We start from the raw sequence: 27,831 nt of genomic DNA, 5'->3' as shown, positions 1-27,831 counted from the left end.
TTTAGCTATAGCACAGGGAATTATACCCAATATCTTGTAATAACCTATAATGGAATACAATCTGAAAAAAAAATCCTTATGCTGCACAACCAAAACTAACACAATACTGTAAATAGGCTGTATGTCAATTTAAAAAAAGATAAAATAATACATGGTGTCAACTCAAAAGAATGCAAGGAGAAGCAGAATAGGCAGGACAAACATAAATCCTAAATACATGAGTAATTAGAATATTCCACTTAAAAGACAAATATAACAAATGGTAAAATCCAGTAAGAGAAAAACCTAAATATAAGTTTATAGAAAGGTGACAAGTTAGAGTATTTAAAAAGACACACCACTCAAATAAATACTAATCTAAAGAAAAACAACAACAACAAAATTAGGTTCTCAGTGATGCAGCAAGTCATCTGAAACCATAGCCATAGCTCCACTTTGAAGGCTTGAACAAGATTTTTAAATGCATTCTTTTCTTTAACAAAGTAGATGTACAATGCACACTTGACGGGCCCTAAGACAGGCTGTTGTAGTTAGCATAAAGTTCAAGCCAAATCAGGTATATATGCCAGAATGACTTTCCCATACAGCAATGTGTGAAAATTTCTTCCATCAGGATACTATTTTCGGCACAGAATAGCCGTCTGGGAGGATAAACACCAAAACATGAACAACGACTTTCTCTGGGTGGTAGGTACTTTCTTTTCTTTTCTTTCTTTTTCTTTTTTTGTATTTTACCCGTCTTAGTAAATGTGCATTATTTTAATTTTAAAAACATCCCATATATTTCCTTATTAAAGATTAATTTTAGGTTAAAAAGTATTCCATTGCAAATTGCTAACATTTTTGCAGGATTTATGTTTTAATCAAATTACTTCTAACAACTATAAGAGGACTTCTACATACAATGAAAAGGAGTTTAGGCATAAGGGTAATTAAAAAACAAAACAAAACAAAACAAAATACTCCAACATGTGAAAGTTCAGAACCAGACAGCTTTAGAGGGGAGTTCTACCAAACATATTTTAAGAAGAGATAATACCCTATCTTTCTCAAACTGTTCCAAAAAAACAAAAAACAAAAAACTAAAGAGGAGGAGATATTCCCAAATTCATTCTACAAGGCCATCATTACCCTGATACCAAAACCAAAGACATGACAAAAAAAGAAAATTAAAGGCCCATATCTCTGATAAATATAAATGCAAAAATACTCCACAAAATTCTAGAAAACCAAATTCATCAATATACAAAAAGGATCATTCACTTTCTTCTTTTTTCTCACCTGTGGCATACGGAATTTCCTAGGCCAGGGTTCAAATCTGAGCCACAGCTGTGACTTATATCATAGCTATGGCAATGCTGGATCCACCGGGCTGGGCCAGGGGGTCAAACCCCTGCTGCCACAGAAAAAAACACTGGATCCTTAACCTGTTGCAGGAGCTCCAGGATCATTTACTTTTGATCAAGTGTGATTTATTCCAGGGATCCAAAGATGGTTTAATATTCACAAATCAAGGTGATACACCATGTGCACAAAAGGAAGCATAAAAATCACAGTCAGGGAGTTCCCTTCGTGGCTCAGTGGTGAACGAATCCTACTAGGAACCATGAGGTTGCGGGTTCGATCCCTGCCTTGCTCAGTGGGTTAAGGATCCAGCTTTGCTGTGAGCTGTGGTGTGGGTCGCAGATGCGGCTTGGATCCCGCATTGCTGTGGCTCTGGCGTAGGCCAGTGGCTACAGCTCCAATTCGACCCCTAGCCTGGGAACCTCCATATGCCTCAGGAGCGGCCCTAGGAAAGACAAAAAGACTAAATAAATAAATAAAATCATAAGAGTTTAAAAAAAAAATCACAGTCATCTCAACACATGCAGAAAAACATCTGACAAATCATAACATCCATTCATGACAAAATTCATCAAAGTGGGTATAGAGGGAACATCTCAACCTAATAAAAGCCATTTTTGAGAAACCCACAATTAATACCATATTCAATGAAAATAAATAAATAAATAAATAAATAAAACTGGGATATAAAGTTTAAAGACTCTTCTAAGAGGGCTGAACTATGAAGCAGGGACTTTGGACAGTCATGGGGGCATAAGAGTGAAACCTAAGGACCTGTGATAGCTGCTTCTAGAGCCTGGAAGACAAGGTAAGAAATGCTTATGCAGCCACTCTGGAGAACAGTATGGAGGTTCTCAGAAAACTGAAAATTAGAACTACCATATGATCCAGCAATCCTACTCCTAGGCATATATTGGAACAAAACTATAATTCAAAAAGACACACGCACCTTTATGTTTATTATAGCACATTTCACAATAGCTGAGACATGGAAACAACCTAAACATCTATGGACAAATGAATGGATTAAGAAGATGTGGTACATATATACAGTGGAATACTACTCAGCCATAAAAAGAATGAAACCATGTCATTTTCAGCAGCAGGGAGGCAATCAGAGATTCTCATATTAAGTGAAGTCAGAAGGAGAAGGAAAAATACCAAATATCACTTATATGTGGAATCTGAAATGTGACACAAACGAACCTATCTACAAAATAGAAATCGGCTCACAGACATAGAGAACAGACTTGTGGTTGTCCAGGCAGAGAGGGGAGGGAGTAGGATTCACAGGGAGTTTGAGGTTCATAAAGGCAAACTGTTACATTTAGAATGGATAAGCCATGCGGTCCTACCTTATAGTGCAGGGAACAATATTCAGTTTCTTGGGATAGACCATGATGGAAGATAATATAAGAAAAGGAAGGAATGTGTATATATAAGTGTGTGTGTGTGTGTGTGTGTGTGTGAATGATTGGGGGGGTCACTTCAATGTACAGCATAAATTGGCACAACACTGTAAATCAACTATAATTTAAAAAAATTTTTAAACTAATGCTCATGAAAGTTCCTGAAGACAGACTTTTGAAATTTTTTGCCTAGATGTGCTTAAAAATGCCAATACAAGCTACTTTTGGTTTGCCACTCAATATCAAGTCCACATACTGAAACCAAGAAATAGTTCCCTAATCCCTTGAGTTCAAAGGACACTCTCCCTCCCTTTAGACTGCAGTCAGTGGTACAATGAAAAATGCTTAACAATTGGCTTTCCAAGAAAAAAATTATATTGCACATAAGATTATTACAAATTTTACTGATCTAAAGGATGTATAGTACACAATTTATAAATAATGAAACAACACACACTCTTTTTATTGTTAATTTCACACAGCCACTTGATTCTCACAGAATGCCTTTGCTGATTTTTGCAAACGTTTTTATCCATACCAAACCTATGACTGAAATTGGACTATGGCATTCCCGCCATGGCTTAGTGGTTAACAAATCCAACTAGCATCCATGAGAACACGGGTTCGATTCCTGGCCTCACTCAGTGGGTTAAGGATCCGGTGTTGCCGTGAGCAGTGGTATACGTCTCAGACACGGCTGGGATCCTATGTTGCTGTGGCTGTGATGCAGGCCAGCAGCTGTAGCTCTGATTTGATCCCTGGCCTGGGAACTTCCATATGCTACTGGTGGGGCCCTAAAAAGACGAAATTGAAAAAAAAAAAAAAAAAAGGGCTATGACTGACAGATGGAGTTACAGCCCAATCCACTGATACTTTACCAATAAATTTACTGCCAATTCTGACATATGACTTACTATTAAACATTATTGCTCACCTGCAAAAACTGCATTTTCGATAAACTTAAAATTTTCACCTTTAGGACCACTGATTGCAATGCTGTTTTCTTTTTTTGCTTTTTGCATAATTGCAGGGATTATAACATCGTTTGATTCTATATTATTATGTCCAAATTTGTGAAAATCATTTAAACCAAATTCATGTTTTAAAATTAAACTTAAATGATGCAATTTTTTTTCCCCATAGGTAGTTACTGGTAAACCTAGTTCTTCATAAGGCCTAGTAAATTGTTTTAATAAATCAAAATAATCTAAAGTGCTGGAAGAATGTTTCCTAAACTGGTTATAAACTTCACAATGTAACAGCTACAAACACAACACATTTTTGACTTATAATTTGTACTTATAAATAAAGAGACTGACATTGTTTTGTTGCCTTTCTAGCCTGGACTTGGAATTAACATGGAACATTTTCTCCAACATGTCAGATTCAAAGTCTAGGGGAGATAAGCAACAAAACAATAAAACCAATCTCTTCCTTGTAAGTATAAGTTGATTTCTATGGAGTAAATACTCCCACCATGGCCTATTTCAAGCTAGTAACATGATATGACTAAGCCTGGAGTTGGAAACTAATGTCCAACAGTACCTCCACCGCAAAGTTTAAGTGTAGAAAAAAAAAATTAAGAGGTGATGCATTTGGGGTGTTTAATACCTGTTTTCAGTAAGTTGAAAATTTATGATATTGACGCGTTTAACAAAGGGCTGCAAAAATTCCTGAAAACTGGCTTTTTCTGGCTAGTTCCCACACATGGCTGATGCAGTTCCCAGCTCTACAAGTCTTCAGAAATCTCTGACAGAGGCAATCATTCCAATGGAATGTCAAATATTGGCCTGGGTGTGTATTTAATACTGTTGCTGTTGGCACCTTTCTATCTCAGCTAAGGTAATGGCTTCCCACACTGAAACACGCCTATTTCACAGAAGGCCTCTCTGTGGCCTATGGAAAAGCTGCCTACACTGTGGACAGTGTTTATATCTGGTTACTGTACAATTGCCAAGGATCAGGAGGGCAATGTGATGATTGCTGCTACAGTTTATACTTTTCGATTCTTCTCTTTGGCCAACCTGCAAGGACATGCTCCTCTAAGAATCACCAGCTTCTACCTCTAAGACCTCATCTCAAGATGCAAGTAAGTAAAGATATGCATGTAATGTTAGTCCCCTAACGACTCAAATATCCTAATTTGCCTGATTAAAAATAAGAAAGCTCGTTATGTAATTCTACTAAGTACTTGTTTTTTGGGCTGAGAATATCTGTCAAGTTTATTTTTATATTATCTGAACACTTTCAGGCCTAAAACTGAAGAATGAAGTGTAGAAATGAACAAATATGGTAAAGGAAATTATTTTAAAATGAAAAATATGTGTTCTCAATCTTGAGATTTTTAAAGATATACAAAAATGATGACTGGATTTCTCCACTGTGTATATTAGCAAGACTAATTGAATATTAAAGTATATGTAGTTTGGGCTTCCTAGAGAATTCAGTTCTCCCAAATTTCCCTCATTTGACAAGAGAAAACCTTTCCTTTGTTTTTCATTTTGCTCTGAGAAAACTGGGACTAAAGTTATTCCCTTCCATTTTAACGAAATGGAAACAATACAAGGTGCTTGTAAAAGAATAATTCTAACAGATTCATCATAGCTTGTCATAAATTGCTAAAATATCTGAAGATTTTCTGCTCATATGTTTTAGACTGAGATAGATTATTCCATATAAGTCTTAGATACTTGACAAATACTGCATCAGTGTATAAAAGCACTGATCCTTTAATAATATCATAATTTCTGTTTTCCCAGACAAAATACAGAAATGAGAATCAATTGACCCATATTCCTTGCTCAGCTTTGCCACTGACTTCCCAGCATATGAAAACTGGCAAGTAACTTTCTGGGAAAAAAAAAATCATATAAAGTAAGGAGTTATCTTAAGAAATTCCCAATTGACATATAACTGACTTGTATGGGCTTCATCTAAGTTTGGCTTTCTAGAAATAGCTACTCCACCTTGGGTGTCTAAGAGTCAACATTATTTACAATAGCCAAGACATGGAAGCAAGCTAATATCCATCAACAGAGGAGTGGATAAAGAAGGTGTGGTACATATATACAATAGAACATCTCTCATCCATAATAAAGAATGAAATAATGCCACTTGCAGCAACATGGATGGACCTAGAACCTATCATTCTACGTGAAGTTAGTCAGACAGTGAAAGACAAACATCATATGACATCACCCATATGTGGAATCTGAAAAAAAAAAAAAGGAAAAGAAAAGATACAAATGAATTTATTTGCAGAACAGAAACAGACTAACAACTTTGAAAAACTTATGGTTACCAAAGGGGAGAGTTGGAGGATAGGACGGATGGATGGATGGATGGATGGACTGGGGGTTTGGGATTGGCATATGTACACAGAGGTATCTGGAACTATTGGCCAAAGGGGACCTGCATGTAGCACAGGGAGCTCTGCCCAGTATTCTGTGATAATCTGCGAGGGAAAAGAATCAGAGAAAATGGATGTGTGCACATGTATAACTGGGTCACTTTGTTGTATAGCAGACATTATCGCAGCCTTGTAAATTAACTATGCTTCACTAGAACTTAAAAAAACAGAAAACAGTTATTGGAGTTCCCATTGTGGCTCAGCTGTAAGGAACCTGACTAGTATCCATGAGGACACAGGTTCGATCCCTGACCTTGCTCAGTGGGTTAAGGATCTGGTATTGGCATGAGCTGTGGTGTAGGTCTTAGATGCAGCTGGGATCCTGCGTTGCTGTGGTGGCTGTGGTGCAGGCCAGCAGCTTTAGCTTGGATTTGACCCCAGGGAATTTCTATATGTCGTGGGTGCAGCCCTAAAGAGAAAAAATAAACAAAACAAAACAAAACAAAAAAAGTTATTCTCCCTTCCCCAGAGCTCTGGTTTTCTTTCGTTTTTCCTCTTCCCCAACATCGATTCCCCCATGCTAACAGAGCTGATGGAGACCCCCATTCCCTTCCTTCCCTGGTTCTGGGGAGATGTGGGGACATTAGGAGTGGCAGCGGAAAGGGACTGAGACAGGAGTGGGCAGAAAACAAGCCTAAGTGAGTCCCCCTACCTTGCTCTGCCCTGGCCCCAGGACTGGTTCTCTTCAGGAGAACATTGAGGCTTGAAGAGCCTTTGAGAGCTTGCCTGCAAAACAGTCACAAATTGACTTCTATAGGAGACTATATCTCAGGTTGAAAACAACCATCTTCTAGGACATAAGGTCTTTAAGAGTGGAAAACACTTGGTAATAAATGTTCTTAGGATCCTTCATCCTTAGGAACTTGGAGACCAAAGAGAGGTCATTTTCTACTTGGGCATACACATCCAGCATGCAACTATTTTCCTCTTTACCTGGTCCCTAATGTGGCGATAGCTACAAGTACAAGTTGGAGAGGCCTGAAAATCAGTGTAAGCCTCAGAAAGGACTAATTAAAGTTAGTTTTTGATCATAACATCCATTTTTTGACCTCCCTTTAGCCATGAATATTTACACCTTGTTTATCCAAAAAGTGTCTACCCTATAATCAACGCTTGTAATTTATAATAATAGAACTGAAAAGGTCCCCAATATCTTCGACAATTGCTTTAAATTTAACATTCTGATGTCTGAAACACATTTTATTTAGGAATACAAAAAAAAAGAAAGAAAGAAAGAAAGAAATTCCTCCAAACCCTTGATCCAAAAGAACTGCAGAATCACAGAAGAGTCTTAAAAAAATGCTTCACAGTTGAGAAAACATTTGAAGTTAGAAGAGGAACATTTAGTATGGTGCTGCTGCTATTAGTCTGATGACCTAGAGAAAGTCACAGTTTCTTTATCCTGAAAGATGGGAATAATCTTAGTGGTATGTCTGTGATGCGGAGAAGTTAAGAGAAGACCACTAGAAAATAGACTACTTTGTAGTCAATAGAGCCTTATCTCATCTAATCCTTTACCCAAAGAGTAAACCTGCCCTTTAGCATCACTGACAGCCTCTGACGACCTCCAGTGATGGGGAGCACATCTCTGTATGGCCATTCTTGAAAGCTATGACTGTTACAAAGTTACACATATACTACATATATGTATAGATTATACATATATAGATTACATATATATGTACACATATACACACGTGTATAAAGACATATGCATTTGTATATACATATACATTTTGAAGGATTCCAAAATCTGCCTCCAGTTAATCGTAATCATACATTCTAGCTAAGAGCTTTCCCAAAGGGAAGAACAGGTTAACAGGAACCTGATCAGTGGCCACAGACTTATTTCAATTTCAATTCAATTCAATTCAAATTTTAGTTCCTCCCTTCACATGCTCAATGGCCATATGTGGTTACTGATTACCCTATTAGATGGCACAGATACAGAACAGTTCCAGCATAGTAGAAATGTCCATCGAACAGCTATGGTTCTGATTCCTTATTATCTACAATGTTCCAGGAACCAGCTAAGTACTTTGTATGCAAGCACTAAAACATCAATGACAGAGGCTTTATTATCCTTTCAAATACTAGCTTACGCAAGATTAGTTGAGTTTTTACTCTGGGCAGTTAGAGAAAAACAGGTGTCTTTTATTCTCAAGTGAAAGCTGTCATCTTCAAATCTTTCCCAGCCATCTTAAAACAATGGAAATAATATTTATCGATTACTATATTATTATCAACAATCATTCCCACCTACTTGAGATCTGAGTTCTAAGGCAGAGGGGTTTTTTTGTTTTGTTTTGTTATTTTGTCTTTTTGCCATTTCTTGGGCCGCTCCCACAGCATATGGAGGTTCCCAGGCTAGGGGTCTAATTAGAGCTATAGCCGATGGCCTACACCAGAGCCACAGCAATGAGGGATCCGAGTCGTGTCTGCAGCCTACACCACAGCTCATGGCAATGCCAGATCCTTAACCCACTGAGCAAGGCCAGGAATCAAACCTGCAACCTCAGGATTCCTAGTAGGATTCGTTTACCACTGAGCCACAACAGGAACTCCTAAGGCAGAGGTTTTTAAATCATAAAGTCGCACACCCAGATAAGAGTTAAAAGAAAGCTGACACCTTAATCTGGCAAATATCATCGATCCTTTCTTCCTGCCATGTTGGACCTGTGATTAAATCAACTGTAGGAAATGGTGAAACAATGGCAGTTACTTAGCCAGACTGTTTCTTTCACCACTTCTCTGAGTGAGGAAGTTCTGGATACCATATGTAGTACTTTTTGTTAAGTTTCCTCCAGGGACAGAGAGCATCCACCCTGCCTTTTGTCTTCAAAGCATGAAAAGAGGTGGGGAGGGTACACCAGAGAAGAACAGGACCCTCTCTGAGAGGCATATTCAGTTAACGCCACAACTGTACTGGAAGAGTGAAATATTTACGTCGGGCCAGGCCAGACCTGCGAGAGCTTGAGCTGCGTGCCTCCTCTCAGGCTCAGTCTCTTCATGTGCAAACGACATGGTTGGGGAAGGTGACTGAAAAATTTTCTGTGATTCCAATGACTTCCCAACAAGGACCAGGATTCACAGTCTCTCTAGAAACCTCCTCTTGCTCTCCCCAACCCACACTGCTGCCCTGCCCGCAATCATTGTGGTCTGGCTGCCTAACTCCCACAAGTCTTTTTCTAGGACTTACTAAGTTGTTGGACAAATAACACATAGTCCAGTCTCCCAGACTGTCCATACCACTTAGGAATCTCTAACTACACAGCTCACGTGCTCTGTTACTGAGTTTTTTTTCAACAGTGTGAGGATTTTAGCATCCATATCTAGGACTTTGATTTGAAGTATCGGGCTATGAATGAGAACTTATTCCACTGGGATTTTCTTTTTGTTTGTTTGTCTTTGTAAAGCTGCATCTGGGGCATATGGAGGTTCCCAGGCTAGGGATCAAATCCGAGCTGCAGCTGCCGGCCTACACCACAGCTCACAGCAACACCGGATCCTTAACCCACTGAGTGAGGCCAGGGATTGAACCCAAGTCCTCATGGACACTAGTCAGGTTCATCACCACTGAGCCATGATGTGAACTCCTCCACTGGGATTTTCATTTGGTTCAAAATTAGAACAGACAGGAGGAGTGGATTCTCTTCCTCTGGACTACACTATGAATAAAGGAAATAAGCATCACTCTTAGATTGTGTGGTCTTGCCCAAGGCTGACACCTAGGACTTCCTGAATCAAACACATAGTTTATTGGACTTGAGACAATAAGGACTATTAGAATTTAGGACTTTCATTTTTAGAGTCTGGGTTTCCAAAAAGAGAACTTGAGAGGGAAGTTTATGCATAAGAGGAAAACAAGGACTCTAGTGAGAATACAGGCCAGGAACTCAGAATGGAGGAACGCAATCCACCACAGCAAACAAGCAGGGTACCACACTCAGCAGGTGCTTCCATATTTGTTGCATGTTGATGACTCATTCAATTTTTCTGTGCCACCTCCATAGCAAATACTGCAAATCTTGCTCATTATTGCAGTTCTTAAAACGGTAAAATTCTTTCTACGTGATTGAAATGACATGAAACAAAACCAAACAAAAACATCACGTCTGTATTGCTTTAAAGTGTTTAACTGGGTGAAAAAGAAAAACGTGTGAAGGAAACCATTTTCTGAATTATCTAAGTGAAGCTCCAAGTTCCAGCTCTCAGCTCCCCAGATACTGACCAGGACACTCCCAGCTTGCGCTAATCTTTTTTCTGCCTAACAAGTAGCTGAGCAATTTTGGAGAATGGGACTGTTTTGTCTGAATCATCTAGATAATAAAACCACTCAGTATCTAAGAACCACCTGGGAGAGGCTGCTCTACCCAGTTAATGCCCTCTGTGCTGCCCAGGCCACATCCTTGTCACACCCATCTTAACCAGGAGACGACAATGTCCCCCATTAAGGAAATAGGCCGTTATTGCTCAGTGAAATGTACAACTGCCAGCTATGCTTCTCTGAGCTCAGGTCCTGAAGTTTAGCCCTGTTTTCCGAGGGCGCGTTCTCATTTTCTTTCTACGTTTCCTTTCCCCGAAATCATCTAAGAGCTGCATCCAGCCCCTTCCCCCCAACACCGCACTTTGCTTAAGAGCTGATAGACCTGTCCAATAAAGTTATTTAAAATAAAAACGTATCAGAAGATTGACCAAGTAGGATGAGAAAAAGAATTCCGGGAAACTGGGTAGGTGCTGGACCGTGCCATTCATAAGGACCGGAGGGAGGAGAGTCCCGATGTGAGTGGCACTTGGGGGCTGAAGTCACTCACCCGACCTCTGGATGGGCCGGGCCTGGGAGACAGGAGCACGAGAGCTGGGCGGAGCGCGGGACAGGAGGGGGCTGGAGAGGAGCTGCGAGCTGCCAGAGGCCGGGCGGGGAGGCGGGTCCCCCCGGGCCCGCTTGGTGCGGCCCGGGGCGGGGCTGGCGGTGGGGAGGCTGGAGCGCAGGGCGGCGGCGCAGTGTGCAGAATGGCGTACCCCGGGCATCCTGGCGCCGGCGGCGGCGGCTACTACCCAGGCGGGGTAAGTGCTGCCTGTACGAGCTCGCGGCCCGGGCGTGACCCTTGGGCGTGGGGGGTCCACACGTGGAGGCTCAGCCACGGCGGCTCCTCGACGCCCCCGCCCTGCCCGCCGCCTCGCCCCGGGCCCCCGCTGTCCGGCCTCTGACCCTCGCCTCCTCCTTACCTCTATCCCTTCTCTCCACGAGTGGCTGGCGGGGCCAGGGCGGGGGCAGGTTTTGATCATAGAAGCCCACCCCTATGACTCCTGGATCCGCCAAATTGGGTGTTGCCTTCCTCCTCCCTCTCCGCCTTCCCTAAGAGCAACAGCCATTTTAATCTAGAATAAACCAGAGATCCACCTCTCCCTCTAAAAAAAAGTGAGAAAAACGGGGAAATCAGGGAAAGTCCACTGGAGTCGAAGCCACCCCGGGAGGAAGGCCGCCTCGCCCGAAGGCGATGCACGCGCGGTGTCTTGGAAAGTTTCTGAGACGGAGTGTTCCTGAGACCTACCTCAACTCTCCCAAGGCTACACCTGTCTTAGGACGCTTTAAAAATACTGTAAACACTATAGACAAATAGAGGGAAAACAATTCCGAGCCCTGCTCATACATTGCATGCCCAGGTTGGGTAACCTGCAGGTTAACGGGGATTTTTAAAGTTGCTCCACTTACACAGATGTCACTGTCAAGACCACTCGTTTTGACCCTAGCCGCCAGATGTTAAATTATAACGGGGTGAGAGTGGGAGAAAGGCGAGGGGTGGTGATTGCAGGTAGAGTGTCCCCGGTGGTGGAGAGGCAAAGGGCGGTGAAGGGCGGGTAATTGCCTGACTTTGCACCAGGCACTCAGTGTTGAAAGAATAAAACTTGGTCAGCGGAATGATGTGTTTGTGTTTCCTGTTTTACAGTATGGAGGGGCTCCCGGAGGACCTGCGTTTCCCGCACAAACTCAGGATCCGCTCTATGGTTATTTTGCTGCTGTAGCTGGACAGGTTAGCTTGTCCTTTTAATATTAAAGAATTGTCAGATTCTCCATTTGTATTGGCCTTTGTTACAGTGGCACAGAAAAACGACCTTTCCCCTGGAAAAGAATTCCTTTGTATCAGCACAGGAAAAAAGAAGGAGGGAAATTCATAGTTATTTTTGAATATTCAGAGCACATTAGAACCAAGTGTTACTCCTGGTTTTGTTCAATTCAAACTACAGTTGTGATTGAATTGCTGTCATATTCAGAACTGGCTAGTAAAAGATGCTTTGAAGAGCTGTAACGTAAGAGGTCTTTAAACAGTGCATTGTCAGGGTCCATAGTGGTTTCCAGAGAAGAAATTCAGATCTGCTGAACACAGACCCCTTTTTGTATAACTTAAAAGCACGTGGATACTGGTAATTCTTTTCTTTTTTTGTCTTTTTAGGGCTGAACCTGCGAATATGGAGGTTCCCAGGCTAGGGGTTGAATTGGAGCTGTAGCTGCAGCCTACATCACAGCCACATGTGATGTAGCCAAGCCATGTCTGCAACCTACACCACAGCTCATGGCAATGCCAGATCCTTAACCCAATGAGCAAGGCCAGGGATTGAGCCTGCATCCTCATGGACGCCAGTCAGATTCATTAACCGCTGGGCCATGACAGGAACTCCAGTACTGGCAATCTGCAGCCAGATTCTACTAGTTGGTTTCTTTGGGTTGAATTTGATTATTAATCAGTTACCCCTTAGAATATAGGCACTTATGGTTTAAAAAAAAAAATCCACCAGCTTCAAATTAAAGGTTTTCTTACTATCAGCCAGTTAATCTTATGAACAGTTTAATTTCTCTTTGATGCAGATGCTGTTACTAGGTCAGCCCTTCCTTGTCCTTATTGGGTATTGCGGTATGTTGGCCCGGAGAGGGAATTAAGGTCAACACCCCAAGACCTTTCACTTCTTTACATGCTGAGTCCTGTAACCATTGCTGATGCCTCGTGAGCGAGGCCCCCTCCCCAGCTCCCAGGTCCCTGTATGGTTAATGTACTATTGGTATAACATGTCCACAGGGAGTGTTTGTACCTATGAATTCAACTTACCTCTGTTTTGGTTTTGGGGGTTTGGGAGGTTTTTTTGGTTTGTTTTTTTTCTTTTGGTTTTTTTGTACGACCACACCTGCAGCATATGGAAAATTCCCAGGCTAGGGGTTAAATCAGAGCTCTAGCTGCCGGCCCACCTGCACCACAGCCATAGCAACACCAGATCTGAGTCCTACACCACAGCTCACGGCAACGCCGGATCCCCAACCCACCGAGCAAGGCCAAGGATTCAACCCATATCCTCATGGATGTAGTCAGATTCGTTTGTGTTGCACCACAATGGGAACTCCAGCTTAGCTCTGTTTTGATCAAAAGCTGGAAATAACAGTCTTAATGTGAAAATGCCTGAGAATGTTACAGGATAAAAACCTAAGACCATCTTTTAGAATAGCACTCTAAAAAATACAGTGTGAGAAACTGAATGGAAAATTGAGTCTAAAACTGAAAGCGCTTCCCCTTACGTATCTGCTTCATCTGCTAGTGATCTGTATCTTTGAAACCACAAGACACAGCAAAGCCCGAGACTCCTATTCTTAGATTGCCTGTGTCTGTAGCCATGTAAGTGACCTCGCCTGCTTAGTTTTCAGCAGCCCTGGCCTGTCACAGCATGTCCACTGTCCTTCAGAGTATTGCTCCCGCCCCTCATTTAGAATAGGATGTATAATACCTATGGACTTGAGGATTTAAGTCTTTTATTTTAAAATCCCTGAAAATAACATGTATCTAGTTCTGACCTAGGTCAGCCAGTGAATAAGAACGGGGAACCTATGTCTTCCAGGTATAATTGTGATCTGAAAAAATTATCACATCATAAGCAAAGGTGGTCACAGAGGCCTCTGTCTGTGGGAACCAGACTTGTCATTTACTGATGTCAGATCCATACCCTGCTCTCTGTGCCCCGCCTCCCAAAAAAAAAAAAAAGCTAGAAAAGTAATAAGACTTTTAAGCAGCTGCATAAATAATTTTAAAATGCTCAACTTTGGCAATTTCTGAGCTGAGACTGAGAGCAGTTTTAAAACAAGCTGGTTTTATTCATACATTTTAATATCATGTATCAGTGGAAGAAACTGAATTCACCTCACCGTTTTTTAAAAGTGGAACCTTATACTTGAGAACATTTACAGCGATTCTAATTCAAGAATTTAGAGGAAATGATGAAAACATAGAAAGTAATTCTAAAGTGTAGGTGTAAGCAGCTTTCAGACTTGGTTAATTCTTATGTAATAATTATTCAAAATAAAGTCTGAAATTGAATGCCCACTTTATCTCGGTAGGAAGACATGTATTTTGTTTGTTTGTTTATGGCCCTAATTATCCATTTGTGGAAGAAGCCTTAACAGTTTGTTTTTGTTTAATTACATTGTTTTTGGAAGTCGAGTGAGGAAAAAGAATGTCTACTTTTGAAAAGGCGTTCCTTTTAAAAAAAACTTTCGTGCGTGATAGTATTCATTTTATTATTCTTGCTACACTGACTACACTGAAAGTAAAGAAAGGACTAGAAAGTGCAAATCACTATTGTGATTCCTTTTCCTATTTTTTCCCCCCCCAAAAGGATGGGCAGATAGATGCTGATGAATTGCAGAGATGCCTGACCCAGTCAGGCATTGCTGGAGGATACAAACGTAAGTGTCTCTAGAAGTACTTTGATGTTTCCCATTTCAGATGTTACTTGTGATTATTATAGCCATCAAGGACTCTGAGCTTTTCTGGTCCAGCAAAGTTTAGGATTTCAAAAGCTGAATTTCGTTGGTTCTTTTGTATTTCAGAATGTTAATTTGTAAACAGTTCTTATTGACTCATTCCACACAACCCACCAATTTAGTGGGTCTCTTGGATTCAAACCACTGAGACAGACAGTCTATGTGCCGCCTTCTCAGATCACGAGGTAAGGTGCTAAAATGAAATCCGAGGGGTCAGGTGTCATTAATGTTAGGAGCAAACATTTACCGCCGACTGTTTGCTAAGAGCTTATTCTGTCTCATGCCTGGTGGCACTTAGGGCTTTGAGTGCCTGGTCCTGTGTACCTGGTCCTGGAGTTACCTGTCCTGCATGCCTAAGTCTAAGTGGTTGGTCCTACTCCCTTTCCTCCAGGCGACTGGTCCTAAGGAGCCAGCTCTGCCCTCCTGGTCTCTGAGCTCCTGGCAGCCTGAGCTCATCTTGACATCCCCCAGGTATTTCCTCTTTTCACATCAGCCCAAGTAAGACATGCCCTTCCTAATTTCTAAACTCTTTATACCAGGCCACCTTCCTGCCACCCCTGTTGCACCCTGATCCCCGCCCCCACCACAGCTCCTCACAGACTGCTTCCTGCCTTTTGAGCGCTCTGCGCAAGCCACAGAGGGAACTCCTGCCAAGATGCTACATCCTGACTGGGGCTTTCTTATCATCCCACAAACATTCTGCACGCTTTTCTTCAAATAACATCTTGACCATAACAGTTATCCCAGATAGAGACTAGTGTCTTGGCCAGCTTCTTTGCCAGTAGGTAACTGAGACAGACCATCACATCAAAGCTCCCAGCTTCCTGGTAAGTTGTGCATTAAAACACTCAAAACTAGAACATACCTGAGGACCTGTAGTAACCATTTTTGACTCTTTGACATGGCGTGATTACTGGGGAGCTGTCTTTTTATCTGTCTTTTTAGGGCCATACCTGTAGCATATGGAGGTTCCCAGGCTAGTGGTTGAGTCAGAGCTACAGCTGCCCGCCTACACCATAGCCACAGCAGTGCGGGATCCAAGCTGCGTCTGTGACCTACACCACCCAGCTCAGAGCAACGCCAGATCTCCCACCCACTGAGCAAGACCAGGGGTTGAACCTGTGTCCTCAGGGATCCTGGTCTGGTTTGTTATTATAGAGCCACAATGGGCATTCCATGTGGCTCTCTTTTTAAATGACTTGCATATCTATTTTTATCATCCTTTGTTTTTTGACTTCAGTATCCTATTACTATTTCCTAGTTGGAGGAATTTATGCAAAAGAGGAACCATTTGCACTTCTGTCATTTACTCTGGTCCTAAACAAAAGAAGCCTTTTGCTAGATTGGGTAATTTTTTTCCTCTTGTGGGCAGTACCTTAAAATTGTCTGTTGTTCACCTCACGCAGCTGGGGCTGGTGGACGGAGACGGTCTAATAGCAGGGTTTCCAAAAGCTAGCTATGTCTCAACACATTATTCAACACCCTTCCAGGACTAGAGGTGTGGCCAGCTTTGAAATCCAGTAAAGGGGGTGGTATATCCTCAGAGGTCAGTCCTTTTAAAAATTTCATTTGAGAAAGCCACATTTAGTAACAACCTTAGATCACTGGGTTTAGAAACAACATAGCCTGAGTCATCGGCTCCTATGATTAGATTAATTTGCTTACTGTATCTGGGGGTGGAGGCTGCAATGAACCGCCCGTTTGTGAGGCGTCAGAGTGAGTTTTGTAACGCAGAAGCTATACAGCCATTGGTCCTTGCAACCTGGCTTCCACACCCTAAAAGCACAGGCATTGGGGGTGTCAGGGTATCAGGGAAGAGAGAAAAGCCTACAGCTCCTCCTTAACCAGCTTAAGAAGATGCAGTCACGCCAGAGGTGGCATTGATGAGGGCAGTTGCTTTTTCCCCTGGGTGCAGTGGGTGTTCCTATGTGGGAAAGTTGAGAGAAACAGCTGGAGGTAGGGTTTTCCTGCCAAGGTCTGTTACACTGTGGATTTCTACTAGAAGAAAAGATGTGTGAGGCATTTTAGCAGAATGATCAGGAGAAAGGAGATAGAGAGTAGAGAAAAACTTACAACAGTTTCTCTTGAAACTATTCAGAATGGAATCTGCATTAGTAGAAGCTATTGGTGGAGGGAAAAATGCTATTAAAATTGAGCAAGAGTTCTCCTCACTTAGGTGTATCAGACGCCAGCGTCTGACTCGCTGCCTGGAATGGCAGATTTTCCATTGTGGTCACCGCCCATTTCTCTCTCTCCCTTTTATTTATTTTTTATTTTTTTTGTCTTTTTAGGGCCACACCCGAGGCACATGGAGGTTCCCAGGCTAGGGGTCGAATCGGAGCTACCGCTGCCAGCCTACACCACAGGTCACAGCAACGCTGGATCCTTAACCCACTGAGCGAGGCCTGGGATGGAACCCACAACCTCATGGTTCCTAGTTGGATTCGTTTCTGCTGCACCACAGCAGGAACTTCTCATTCTCTCCCTTCTAAATCCTCACAACAGAGGACCAGATTTCTGTTCTTCCTGACAAAGAGCTGTAGCCCGTCACTCTCCTCCAAAACTCCTGCCTGGACAGCTTACTGGGAATGCAGCCTCTTCACTAACGTAGCGTAGCCTCATCCGATGGTGTGTTTTCCACCTCTCCTGCCTGTCTGGACCCTGCCACCACCGCCCTCTTTGCTCATGCAGGTCCTAGCTCAACACAGCTGTTGCCAGATGCCCCACATCTTTCCTATCATTCAAAGGTTGGCTTTCGTGCCACTTCTTCCGGGAGGCCTTCCTTACCTGGAAGCGGTCTTTCACACCTCCAGCACCTCCTGGTGATTTTTGGTGCCTGTATTATTGCTTACTACTCTCTGCCTTGTGCACAGGATTTAGCTTTAGCCTCAGACTGGTCAGCTGGGGCAGGGTCTAGTTTCAGGTTTGTGTCTCCTGTCCCTGGTATCCTAAGTCCTGCACATAATGAGTTCTTTTTTTTTCTTTTTTCTTTTTTCTTTTTCTTCTTCTTAGGGCCACATATGGAAGTTCCCAGGCTAGGGGTTGAACTGGAGCCGCAGCTGAAGCCTGTGCCACGGCTTGTGGCAATACCAGATCCTTAGCCCACTGAGCAAGGTCAGGGATCAAACCCGCATCCTCACGGAGACAGTGTGGGGTCCTTAACCTGCTGAGCCACAACGGAAATGCCCCATAATGAATTTTTAATAGGCATTTGATGAATTCATGAGTATGGTGATTTCGTCAAATGGGAAAATTATATACTCTTATTTGTATTTTGACTTAAGATTGGTATTCATTTAAGGGATTATACATTACTTTTTAAGTATCAGTAAAAATCAGAAGCTTCTTTTTTGGCTTCCCTGAGGCATATGGAGTTCCCAGGCCAGGGATCAGATCCAAGCCACAGTTGTGACCTATGTGACAGCTGTTGGCAACGCCTGACCCTTTAAGCCACTGTTCTGGGCAAGGAATCAAACCTTTGTCCTGATGCTGCAGAGATGCTGCTCATCCTGTTGCTACAGCAGGAACTCCAGAAGATTCCATTTAAAAAACATATCCTCCTTAGACTCTTTGAGAGGGGTAAATAGCTTCCTGCATAGGGATGAGAATTGAGTTGTATCCATTCATTCATCTGTCCAACCAATGCATTTCTAACAGACACCAGCCATGTGGTAGGTGCTGGGGTGTGTGAGCACAGACACTGCCTGTGGAAGGCCGTGAACAGCGCTGGGGTAGGTGCAGGGTAGAAGCTGTGGGGTCTCATCAGAGGGGTCAGTAACCCAGACAGAGGTCAGGAAAGTGTTCCTTGCAGAACTGATATCGGAACTTAGGAGAAAAGAAAGTTCAGCAGAAGGGAGGCAGCCCAAGGGTGGAGTGGGGTAGGGGAGCTGCATTCCGGCCAAAGAGAGCAGCATGTGCAAAAGACCCAGAGATAAGGGGAGCGTGGCTTAGTCAAGGAACTGAGAGAACTGACCATAAAGATTGCTTATGGGGTTGAATGAAGAGGTGGAAACTAGCTGCACTGGGAAAACACGGTGTGACCTTCCACAGCAATTAAGGTGTTTGGCCTTCATCCCGAGGGCTGTGGACCACCTCCACCGAGTAGAAGAGCACATACCACCCTGGCTGTAGGACAGAGACCACACAGGGGGTATGGGTGTGAGAGGTGTGGGGAGTCAGAGGTGCCAGCCAGGTGGCTCCTGGAGTCAAACAGATGAGAGAAATGCTAACTGACCTGAGGACGTCACAGTGGGACTGGGAGTGGATGGACCCTACAGCTGTTCAGAAGGTGATCTAGCATCTAGTGGGAATTGTGCACCTTCCCAGGTTTCTGGCTCAGGTGGTTGAGTGGGTGCTGGTGCCATTCCTAGACCTGGGAGATGGGGGAGCTGGCTGCTTCCCGGCCTCACAAAAGTCTCGCTCTACATGCAGACACAGCCAGCCCTGTCCTGGGTTGGCAGGCCCCTAGAGCTGTAGTCCTTACACTGTGGCAGCTTCACTGTCACCTGGGAGACTTGCTAAAACCAGATTGCTGGGCCCTGTCCTAGCCCTGCTCATTCAGATCTGGGGTGAAACCTGAGAATTTGCATCTCCAACAAATTTGGGCTATGCTGCTTCAGGTTGAACCAGCTGCTTTAATATGAATATTTATATCTTGTTCCAATTTTTTTTGCTTTTTTTTTTTATTTTCCCACTGTACAGCAAGGGGATCAGTGTATACATTACATGTATACATGTATACATTACAATTACATTTTTTCCCCCAAGCTTTTTTTTTTTTTTTTGCTTTTGCTTTTTAGGGCCACACCCGCGGTATATGGAGGTTCCCAGGCTAGAACCTGAAATAGAAATAGTCCCTAACCTTTTATTTCAGAGTTCTAGGATATGCTAAGCATAAGAATCTATTAAATGTAGAAAACCTATAATTTGCAATGTTTGGAGTCATAAAAGTAATGAATTAGCTTAGTTGTGTTTTACGTTCACTTTGGTTAGAGATAAAAATGAAGCTACTAACAACTGGTAAAAACAAACAAACCAAAATGTTAATTCTGTACATCTTAATCTGTAGAATTTATGCTAGCTTTGCCCACAGACTCGGGTCACTTCTTCCTTCTGGTTTCACAGCTTCTTTGTACTTAATAAGACTTCCTCAAAATCACTGGCAAGGTGCAAGGGATTGTTTATTTTTAACTTGCTAATGCTTAGGTAGATTACCAGTAGGCCACTAACTAGTATGTGTCTTCTAGTTGGGTTGCCTAGGTGAGTATGGAAATGCCCTCTGAACACCCTTGCACCGTGAATTAACTAAAAGGCTTCTGAAAGGTAGCCGTCACTGAATTGGGTCTTAGCCCAGAGCGCTCTCGTTTAACGCCCAGTTCCAGCAAGTGTATTTATCTTGTCTGTGAAAAGAGGCCATAGGCTATTTGAGGTAGGAAGGGACATTAAAGGGAAAAGAAAAAAAAAATAATGATCAGACATAAAACTAGCAAAACCAGCTAGTCAACTGTGTGTAGGAACAAAGCAACCCAACCTTCCCTTCCCATTCACCAGAGTGGATATGATACATTGTGGTTCATTGTGCTGAAGGAACCCTCTATAGTATACTTTCAAAGGCAAGAAAGAAATTATGTTATAGGAAAGTTAAGCCTATCCAAAAATAGAGATAATTATACAATGAACTCCTGGTACCCATCACTCAGATTCAGCAGTTATCAATGTGTTGCCATTCTTATTTTATCTATAATCCCACTCATCTTCTTTGGAATCAAATTCCAGATTGCTTAACATTCATTTCACCTACAAATAACTTCAGTGTCTATATTCTAAAAGATAAGGACACTTTTCTCCCCAACTTCAAAACCATAAATCACACCTAAAAATATTAACAGTGCTACGCAAAAACTTTATAAAAAGATTTCTATTAAAGTTGTTAAAGTCAAATTTGGCTTCTGGGAGGAATCCTCTATCTGGGAAAAAAAAATCTGCTTCAAAGCACCATGAATTCTGTTTCTCATAAATTGAGCATCATATAAAAAGAAAAATGTATATAAATAATGGCATTCCTAATTAATTTGAAGGTAGCCAAAGTAGTGAGAATTTTTGAAACTGTATTAATATGTATGTGCTTTTCTTGATTTAACAGCTTTTAACCTGGAGACCTGCCGGCTTATGGTTTCAATGCTGGATGTATCCTTTACCTTGATTGCTGTCTAGAGTATTTTTTTCTGGCTGGAAAAATAAATTTTTCCTGAGGATTAAGGAAGTAAGAATTCATTCCTTGGAGTTCCCGTCGTGGCTCAGTGGTTAACGAAACTGACTAGCATCCATGAGGACACGGGTTGGATCCTTGGCCTCGTTCAGTGGGTTAAGGATCCAGTGTTGCTGTGAGCTCTGGTGTAGGTTGCAGACGTGGCTCGGATCCCATGCTGCTGTGGCTATGGTGTAGGCCAGTGGCTACAGCTCCGATTCAACTCCTAGCCTGGAACCTCCATATGCTGGGGGTGTGGTCCTAAAAATACAAAAGACAAAAAAAGAAAAAAAAAAAAAAAGAATTCATTACTTGGTGTGAATTCTTAACTGAGATGCCATTTGCTGTGAAAAAGGAGAGAAGCATAGTAAATAGAGCATATTGATTAGTTAAGAATTTGAGGAAGCAGGAGTTCTTGTCTTGGCCCAGCAGAAACGAATCTGACTAGTATCCATGAGTTTACAGGTTCGATCCCTGCTCACTCAGCGAGTTAAGGATCCAGTGTTGCCATGAGCTGTGGTGTAGGTCACAGAGGAGGCTCGCATCTTGCACGTTGCTGTGGCTATGATGTAGGCTGGCGGCTACATCTCTGATTCAACCCCTAGCCTGGAAACTCCCATATGCCACGGGTATAGCCTAAAAAGACAAAAAAAAAAAAAAAAAAAAAAAAAAAAAAAAAAAAACCCAAAGAATTTGAGGAAGCACCAAAGGCAAACAAGGACAGAAACTAAAGCAGTGGGGGGGGAGGCTTTGGCACTTGTGAAATTGATGACTCTGCTCAATTGACACCTGACCTTCAAGCAATGGGATTTTTCACATCAGGGTTGTTAGACTTGGTTGAACTAGTGCTGACCTGGTGGTGCCTTCTTCCCACCTCATTTTCCAAAGTGAAAACACTGGGTTTGGGAGGGTGGGAGGGTTCACCAGGGGAATGGGAGGGCTAAAGAGGACCGGGGCAGACGGCTCAGCCTTATTGCCTGGGCCACCAGAAAGTGCAGCCCAGTTTGGTCCCCTGACTGCTTGTTACAGGTGGTGAACAGTGGCCTCTTTATTTCCTTGTAATCCTATCATAAAGATTACCTTTTTCCATAGTGGAACATATATACTCAGAGCTTTTTCTCCACAGGCCCTTTTTATTATATATTGGGGCATCTTTGTCCTATCATCCCCCAAAAATGTATAACTTTTGAACCCTTTCAACTGAAAGAACATTGAATCCCCTCATCCTTGATCTTTGATTTAATCATGAGAAACTATTACAAGCTCAAGATGCTGTAATCCTTGATGACAGTTCAGAGAGATATGTCCGGCACAATGGGTTTCAATGAATTCAAAGAACTCTGGGCTGTGCTGAATGGCTGGAGGCAGCACTTTATCAGTTTTGACAGCGACAGGAGTGGGACAGTGGATCCTCAAGAACTGCAGAAGGCCCTGACCACAATGGGTGGGTATGCCGGACCCCCACGCTCTTCATTGGTAGGAGTCTTTTTTTTTTTTTTAATTCATAAAACTTAAGTGCCACGTGAAAGCGGTGTCTATTTTCCAGAAGTCATGTGTATTCATAATTTAAAGGAGCCCTGTCTTAAACAAATGTGCTTGGTTATTTTTAAAGGTCTTTTTGTAATCCTTGAACCTTTTTCTTTTCTTTTTTTTTTTTTTTTTTTGCTGGATGATTTCTCTTCCTTCCAGGATTTAGATTGAGTCCCCAGGCCGTGAATTCAATTGCAAAACGATACAGCACCAATGGCAAGATCACCTTTGATGATTACATCGCCTGCTGTGTCAAGCTGCGTGCTCTTACAGGTGTGGCCTCTGAGGTTGCTGTTAATTGTAGTAGCCAGCAGAATCACTCTGTTCTCTCAGAACATTTTTTCACATTTCTAAGTAATCTGCCATTCAAATCATCCTTACTCAACTTTGCTAAAATGGTCTAAAATTTCACAAGCTAACTGGTCTGTTTTTGGTCAGAGTGTGAACAGTATCCTGTGATTTCTCCCTAGACCGTGAAACACTTGAGAAGAATGAAATTATCCTTTGGTAGTTTCTCTTACCTAATTCCTCTTGTTGAAAAGTAATGTAAAATAATAGTCTCTGTCTCACATGTGCTTCTTAAGCAATATCAATAATCTCTACTTTTCTCTCTCTTTTTCTTTCTTCTGCATGTTTTTTTTTTTTTTTTTACTCCATTCCTCTCTTTAGTTTTTTACCCTTTTTAATATCTGGTTTTATCATTTTTTTGCACAAATGCAAAGACAGATTTTTAAGTAAATCCTTTTCATTTAATAGGACAGAGCTCAAAGAGGTGGAATATTTAAAATGATCACAGCTGTTTGTCCTACTAAAGACACCATCCATCTTCTAATTAAACAATAAGAAGTCTGAAAATATGTGCTTCCATTAACAATTAAGGAATGGGGTGTTCCTGTGGTGGCTCACTGGGTTAAGGACCTGATGTTGTTTCTCTGAGGTTGTGGGTTCAATCCCTGACCTCGCTCAGTGGGTAAAGACTCTGGTGCTGTGGTGTAGGCCTCAACTGCAGCTCCGTCCAACTCAAACCCTAGCTAGGAACATCCATATGCTACAGGTGCAGTCATTAAAAAAAAAAAAAATTAAGGAATGGCCTGAGAAGTCACATGGCTTTTACTGACTTTGGGATAAGGTGTTTTCTTCCAGCTACAGGCTGAGAAAGACAGTTGGCCAACTTCTGCATGTTGTATTACTTGGTTGCATATTAAATCTATTCACATTCGTATAGTTGGCTTCTTTGCTTTAGTCTTTGTTTATATTGGCTGGTTGAACAGTTTAAACCCACTTTAGACTGCATCTTGAACCCAGTACCAACATAATTAACAATTATGATTTCAGATAAGATGTTTACACAACACTCATAAATTTGACTGTGGTGTTTTACAGACAGCTTTCGAAGACGGGATACTGCTCAGCAAGGTGTTGTGAATTTCCCATATGATGATGTAAGTCTCAGTAAATTCAGAACTGGGTAGACAAGGAAGGCGTGCGGCAAATGGGCATCTCTTTGAAGTTGGCTGTTGAGAGCATCTCAAGGATGCCAGCACAACCGAGGATTAAATGACCAGGAGTTCCCATTCAAAACACATTGAAAAACCTGGGTCAGAGCCCAGCCTGTAGCAGGGTCACTCAGACAGGGCTCTTCGTTTGCTCAGAGATTATTTGAGGAGAGAGGAAGTGGTAATAATGCAGTCTCCACTGGGCTCTTGTGAGATTTCAATCAGAAATGTCCTTGAAAAAACCACGCAGATGTTATATCTGCAATTTGTGCCTTCTTTAAGCCAAATGTCCCAATCACTGAGGAATAACGTGCACGGCTCAAAGCTGGCACACCGGTGTTCTTCATTGAAGACAAAAGGCACAAACTCAAGTCACAGTTTAAAACAATATATTTGCTAAATGGCCAACACTAAATGAGGTCGGATAAGGCCACATACCGAGTGTAAACATAACCATGCACTATCTTTGATTACCTTGGTGGCATAGATGTGACAAGGCTAGCCAAAGTGCTGAGTTGTTACTCTATTTTTTTGGCTCCCCTCTTGATAAAAGAAACCACTTTCAGGATGGAAATCACTGTTGATAATTGCACATTTTAAAAGGCCTTTCCATTGCACATTACAAAGATGCGTGTATTTTCAGCTCAGCAGCTGCTGCAGTTAAAAAGGCTCGTGTGTAAATATGTTTCTTTCCTCTGCTTAAAGATGTGTTCTCCTCAGCGTGCATTAACTTCTCAGGGGATGGTCCCACCCTGTGGCCAAGAATGGAGAGGAGGCGGCCTGTGGAGTGGAAAGGGCACAGGCTTTGACCTCACATGGGGCCACTCAAGGGATATCTGAACATCCCGAGCCTCAGTTCCCTTTTCCCTGAAAGGGCTACTGAGCTCAGCCTTGCAGGAATGCTGCAAGGATTAGCAGTGCCCAGGGCCTCACCGTCTTGGAAGAATGAAAAAGAAAACTGATAGAAGCAGCAGAGTACATTGGTGTGTGTTTGGTGGTAAAGCAAACATTTCACAGCAAATACTGATGCTTCTATGTTCAGGTTTCTGAATTACAGGGGAAGGGTCAGATATTCTGTTTCTGTGCATCTGTCTACAGGCATGCTAAGACTTATTTTAATAAAGCAGATTTTAAGGGAATAAAGTGTTTAAGGGCCCCATGGTAGAATAGTGGGGTAAGACTGCAGCAGTGCAAGAGTTCCCATGGGATGGAACAAAATAAATGCCACTGTTTTGTGTGTATTTGTGGGTCAGTGCCTTTGATCATGACCATGTCTAGACTCATAGATACGATTTAGAATTTAAATAATTATTTATCCATGGGAGTAAGATTGGCTTCCTGTGAGAAACTTTGACATGAGAAACCCATTGGATTTTATATTTGACTGCTTCCTTCAAAAAAAAAATGAACCTTTCCACTCATCCCTTAACTCTTATTTTTAAAAGGATTTTTGAGCTCCACAATTCAAGTTAAAATACCAAAATGTGGAGTTCCTGTTGTGGCCCAGTGGTTAACGAATCTGACTAGGAACCATGAGGTTGCAGGTTTGATCCCTGGCCTCACTCAGTGGGTTAAGGATCTGGCATTACCGTGAGCTGTGGGGTAGGTCGCAGACCCGGCTCGGATCTGGTGTTGCCGTGGCTGTGGTGTAGGCCGGCAGTTACAGCTCTGATTGGACCCCTAGCCTGGGAACCTTCATATGCCGCAGGTGCAGCCCTGGAAAAGACAAAAATAAATACCAAAATGTAAGCTGCTTAACAACGAGCTGGGGTGTATTCAGTGTTCTGAGGTCTGCAGTGTAATGCTGATTTTTCTCTTTCAGTTCATTCAGTGCGTCATGAGTGTTTAAATCCAGAGGAAGCTGAATGAACATAATCAACATTCCAACTGGAACTCCTCTTTGCTCTTCGCCTTCAGCAGTCGTGTGCAGACTTACACAGCCACTTTTCCTTAACAGTTGTAATGGTTTATTGCTTTATGTACATCTCAAATTTTTAGTTTTGATAATAAATTCTTTGGAATGCTATTAAGATAAGATCTGTCCTATTTCACCCTTTAGAACTTCCTTGAGCCATTGTTAATCATGCCTTATTTTCTTGCTAAGCTTCTTTTATGTAAATTTAAGTGCGCAAATTGTCTAAGGCACAGTATGTATTTTTTCATTGTAAGATACTAAAACCTTTTCATCACACTACAGCTGTTGTCTTCCCTCTTTTACAAGGGCTTTTACGTGGTTTTGAAAGCTTTTTGTGCAGAATATTCTTATCATGTAAATAGTTGGGGCCCTCATGGATGCAAAAAAGTGGTAATCCATATCAGGATTCACCTTAGTGGAAACTGAACACAGGCTTTAAGGCTGACAGCTGTTTTGATGACTTATGGATGGACGTATTTAAAAACCCCCTGAATAATTGGAGTGGCAGATACTGTCACCGAGTTCCTCTTGGTCATCATCCATGTAGACCTTTGTTAACTATACTTAAAAACCTTGTACAGGTGAGTTCCAATCGTGGCGCAGTGGTTAATGAATCCGACTAGGAACCAAGAGGTTGCGGGTTCGATCCCTGGCCTTGCTCAGTGGGCTAAGGATCCGGCATTGCCATGAGCTGTGGTGTAGGTCACAGATGCGGCTTAGATCCCGTGTTGCTGTGGCTCTGGTGTAGGCTGGTGGCTACAGCTCCAATTAGACCCCTAGCCTGGGAACCTCCATATGCCGAGGGAGCAGCCCAAGAAATGGCAAAAAGACAAAAAAAAAAAAAAAAAAAAAAAAAAACCTTGTACATTATAAGCTCACCTATGTAAAAAAGAAAAAGACTAAAGGGATATATGAAAATATTAACTATGGTTATTTTTGGCTAATGGGAGTTGAGGTGACTTTAATTCCCTTTATACGTGTTAGTATTTTCCAAGTTTCCTATAATGTGCGTGCTTTCCTTTTAAAATCAGAAGATGCTAAATTTTGAAACAGTGATACATCCATTTTGATACACCATTTGTTCACAGTTACATTAAAAAATATACACAGTAAAAAGGCTGAAATGAATATATGAAAATGTTGATGTGCCTTCCACAGAAGTCAGCATCCTAGGTTCATTTTCTTTCTTCTGTCTCCGTTTCCAAATATTCTCTGATAAGCAAGTGTTACATTTATAACAGAAGACATTACAAAAGTTTTAAACTGTGTGCTTTTAAGTAAGATCTGGATTCTAATGCTGGCCTTGCCTCTTCCTAAATAAGTGGGTTTTGATCCTTTCAGATAATCTCAGATCCTCAGTTTCCCCGTCTGAAGAAAGGAGGTTATACCTCTCGGGGTAGTTCTGAACATGAAAAAGTGTGCTGGCATAATAAGCACCAATAGTGTTTCTATTCCTTAAATTTAAAGCCGACCTGGGACCTGGTTTGTGCTTTTTAGCCAAAGAGATTAACAGATCAAACAATGGAATTCGCTTATTGTTTCCCTGCCAGCAAATCTCTCTTATTTTAGGGCTCAGTGTGAGCGTTATCATTCCAGTGATCAATTCATTGTCAATGAAAGAAAAAAAAAACCATTTTCTAAGCATCTTTAGCCTCCTTCAACTAATCATTTTTCA

At 42.0% G+C, this 27,831-nt stretch overlaps 1 protein-coding gene across 3 annotated transcripts; it reads left to right on the top strand.

The window, feature by feature from the left end:
• SRI (sorcin) lies at window positions 4,774-27,786 on the top strand. 3 transcript variants are annotated; one of them, NM_001244143.1, is made up of 8 exons: window positions 4,774-4,842; window positions 12,114-12,197; window positions 14,821-14,890; window positions 21,111-21,154; window positions 22,512-22,659; window positions 22,905-23,018; window positions 24,129-24,187; window positions 26,064-27,003. In NM_001244143.1, exons 1-8 carry the CDS (start codon window positions 4,837-4,839, stop codon window positions 26,088-26,090), a joined length of 552 nt encoding a protein of 183 aa, NP_001231072.1. In that variant the 5' UTR covers window positions 4,774-4,836; the 3' UTR covers window positions 26,091-27,003. The 3 variants fall into 3 exon arrangements, 2 of the variants coding, with proteins under 2 accessions (NP_001231072.1, NP_001231071.1); NM_001244142.1 differs by lacking the exon at window positions 4,774-4,842 and adding an exon at window positions 11,153-11,229; XR_002346923.1 differs by lacking the exon at window positions 4,774-4,842 and adding an exon at window positions 11,114-11,229 and having other exon boundaries at window positions 22,905-24,187; window positions 26,064-27,786.

This window comes from Sus scrofa, chromosome 9 (genome assembly GCF_000003025.6).
Source record: "Sus scrofa isolate TJ Tabasco breed Duroc chromosome 9, Sscrofa11.1, whole genome shotgun sequence".
Lineage (NCBI taxonomy): Eukaryota > Metazoa > Chordata > Mammalia > Artiodactyla > Suidae > Sus > Sus scrofa.
This window is presented reverse-complemented; position numbering and strand designations above follow the sequence as displayed.

Bases quoted from the DNA above. Each gene is read 5' to 3' on its own strand.
- SRI (NM_001244142.1), top strand. From the start codon at position 11,176: ATGGCGTACCCCGGGCATCCTGGCGCCGGCGGCGGCGGCTACTACCCA. The intron at 12,198-14,820 runs GTTAGCTTGTCC...CCCCCCCAAAAG, and splicing joins TTGCTGCTGTAGCTGGACAG to GATGGGCAGATAGATGCTGA. The intron at 14,891-21,110 runs GTAAGTGTCTCT...TTGATTTAACAG, and splicing joins CATTGCTGGAGGATACAAAC to CTTTTAACCTGGAGACCTGC.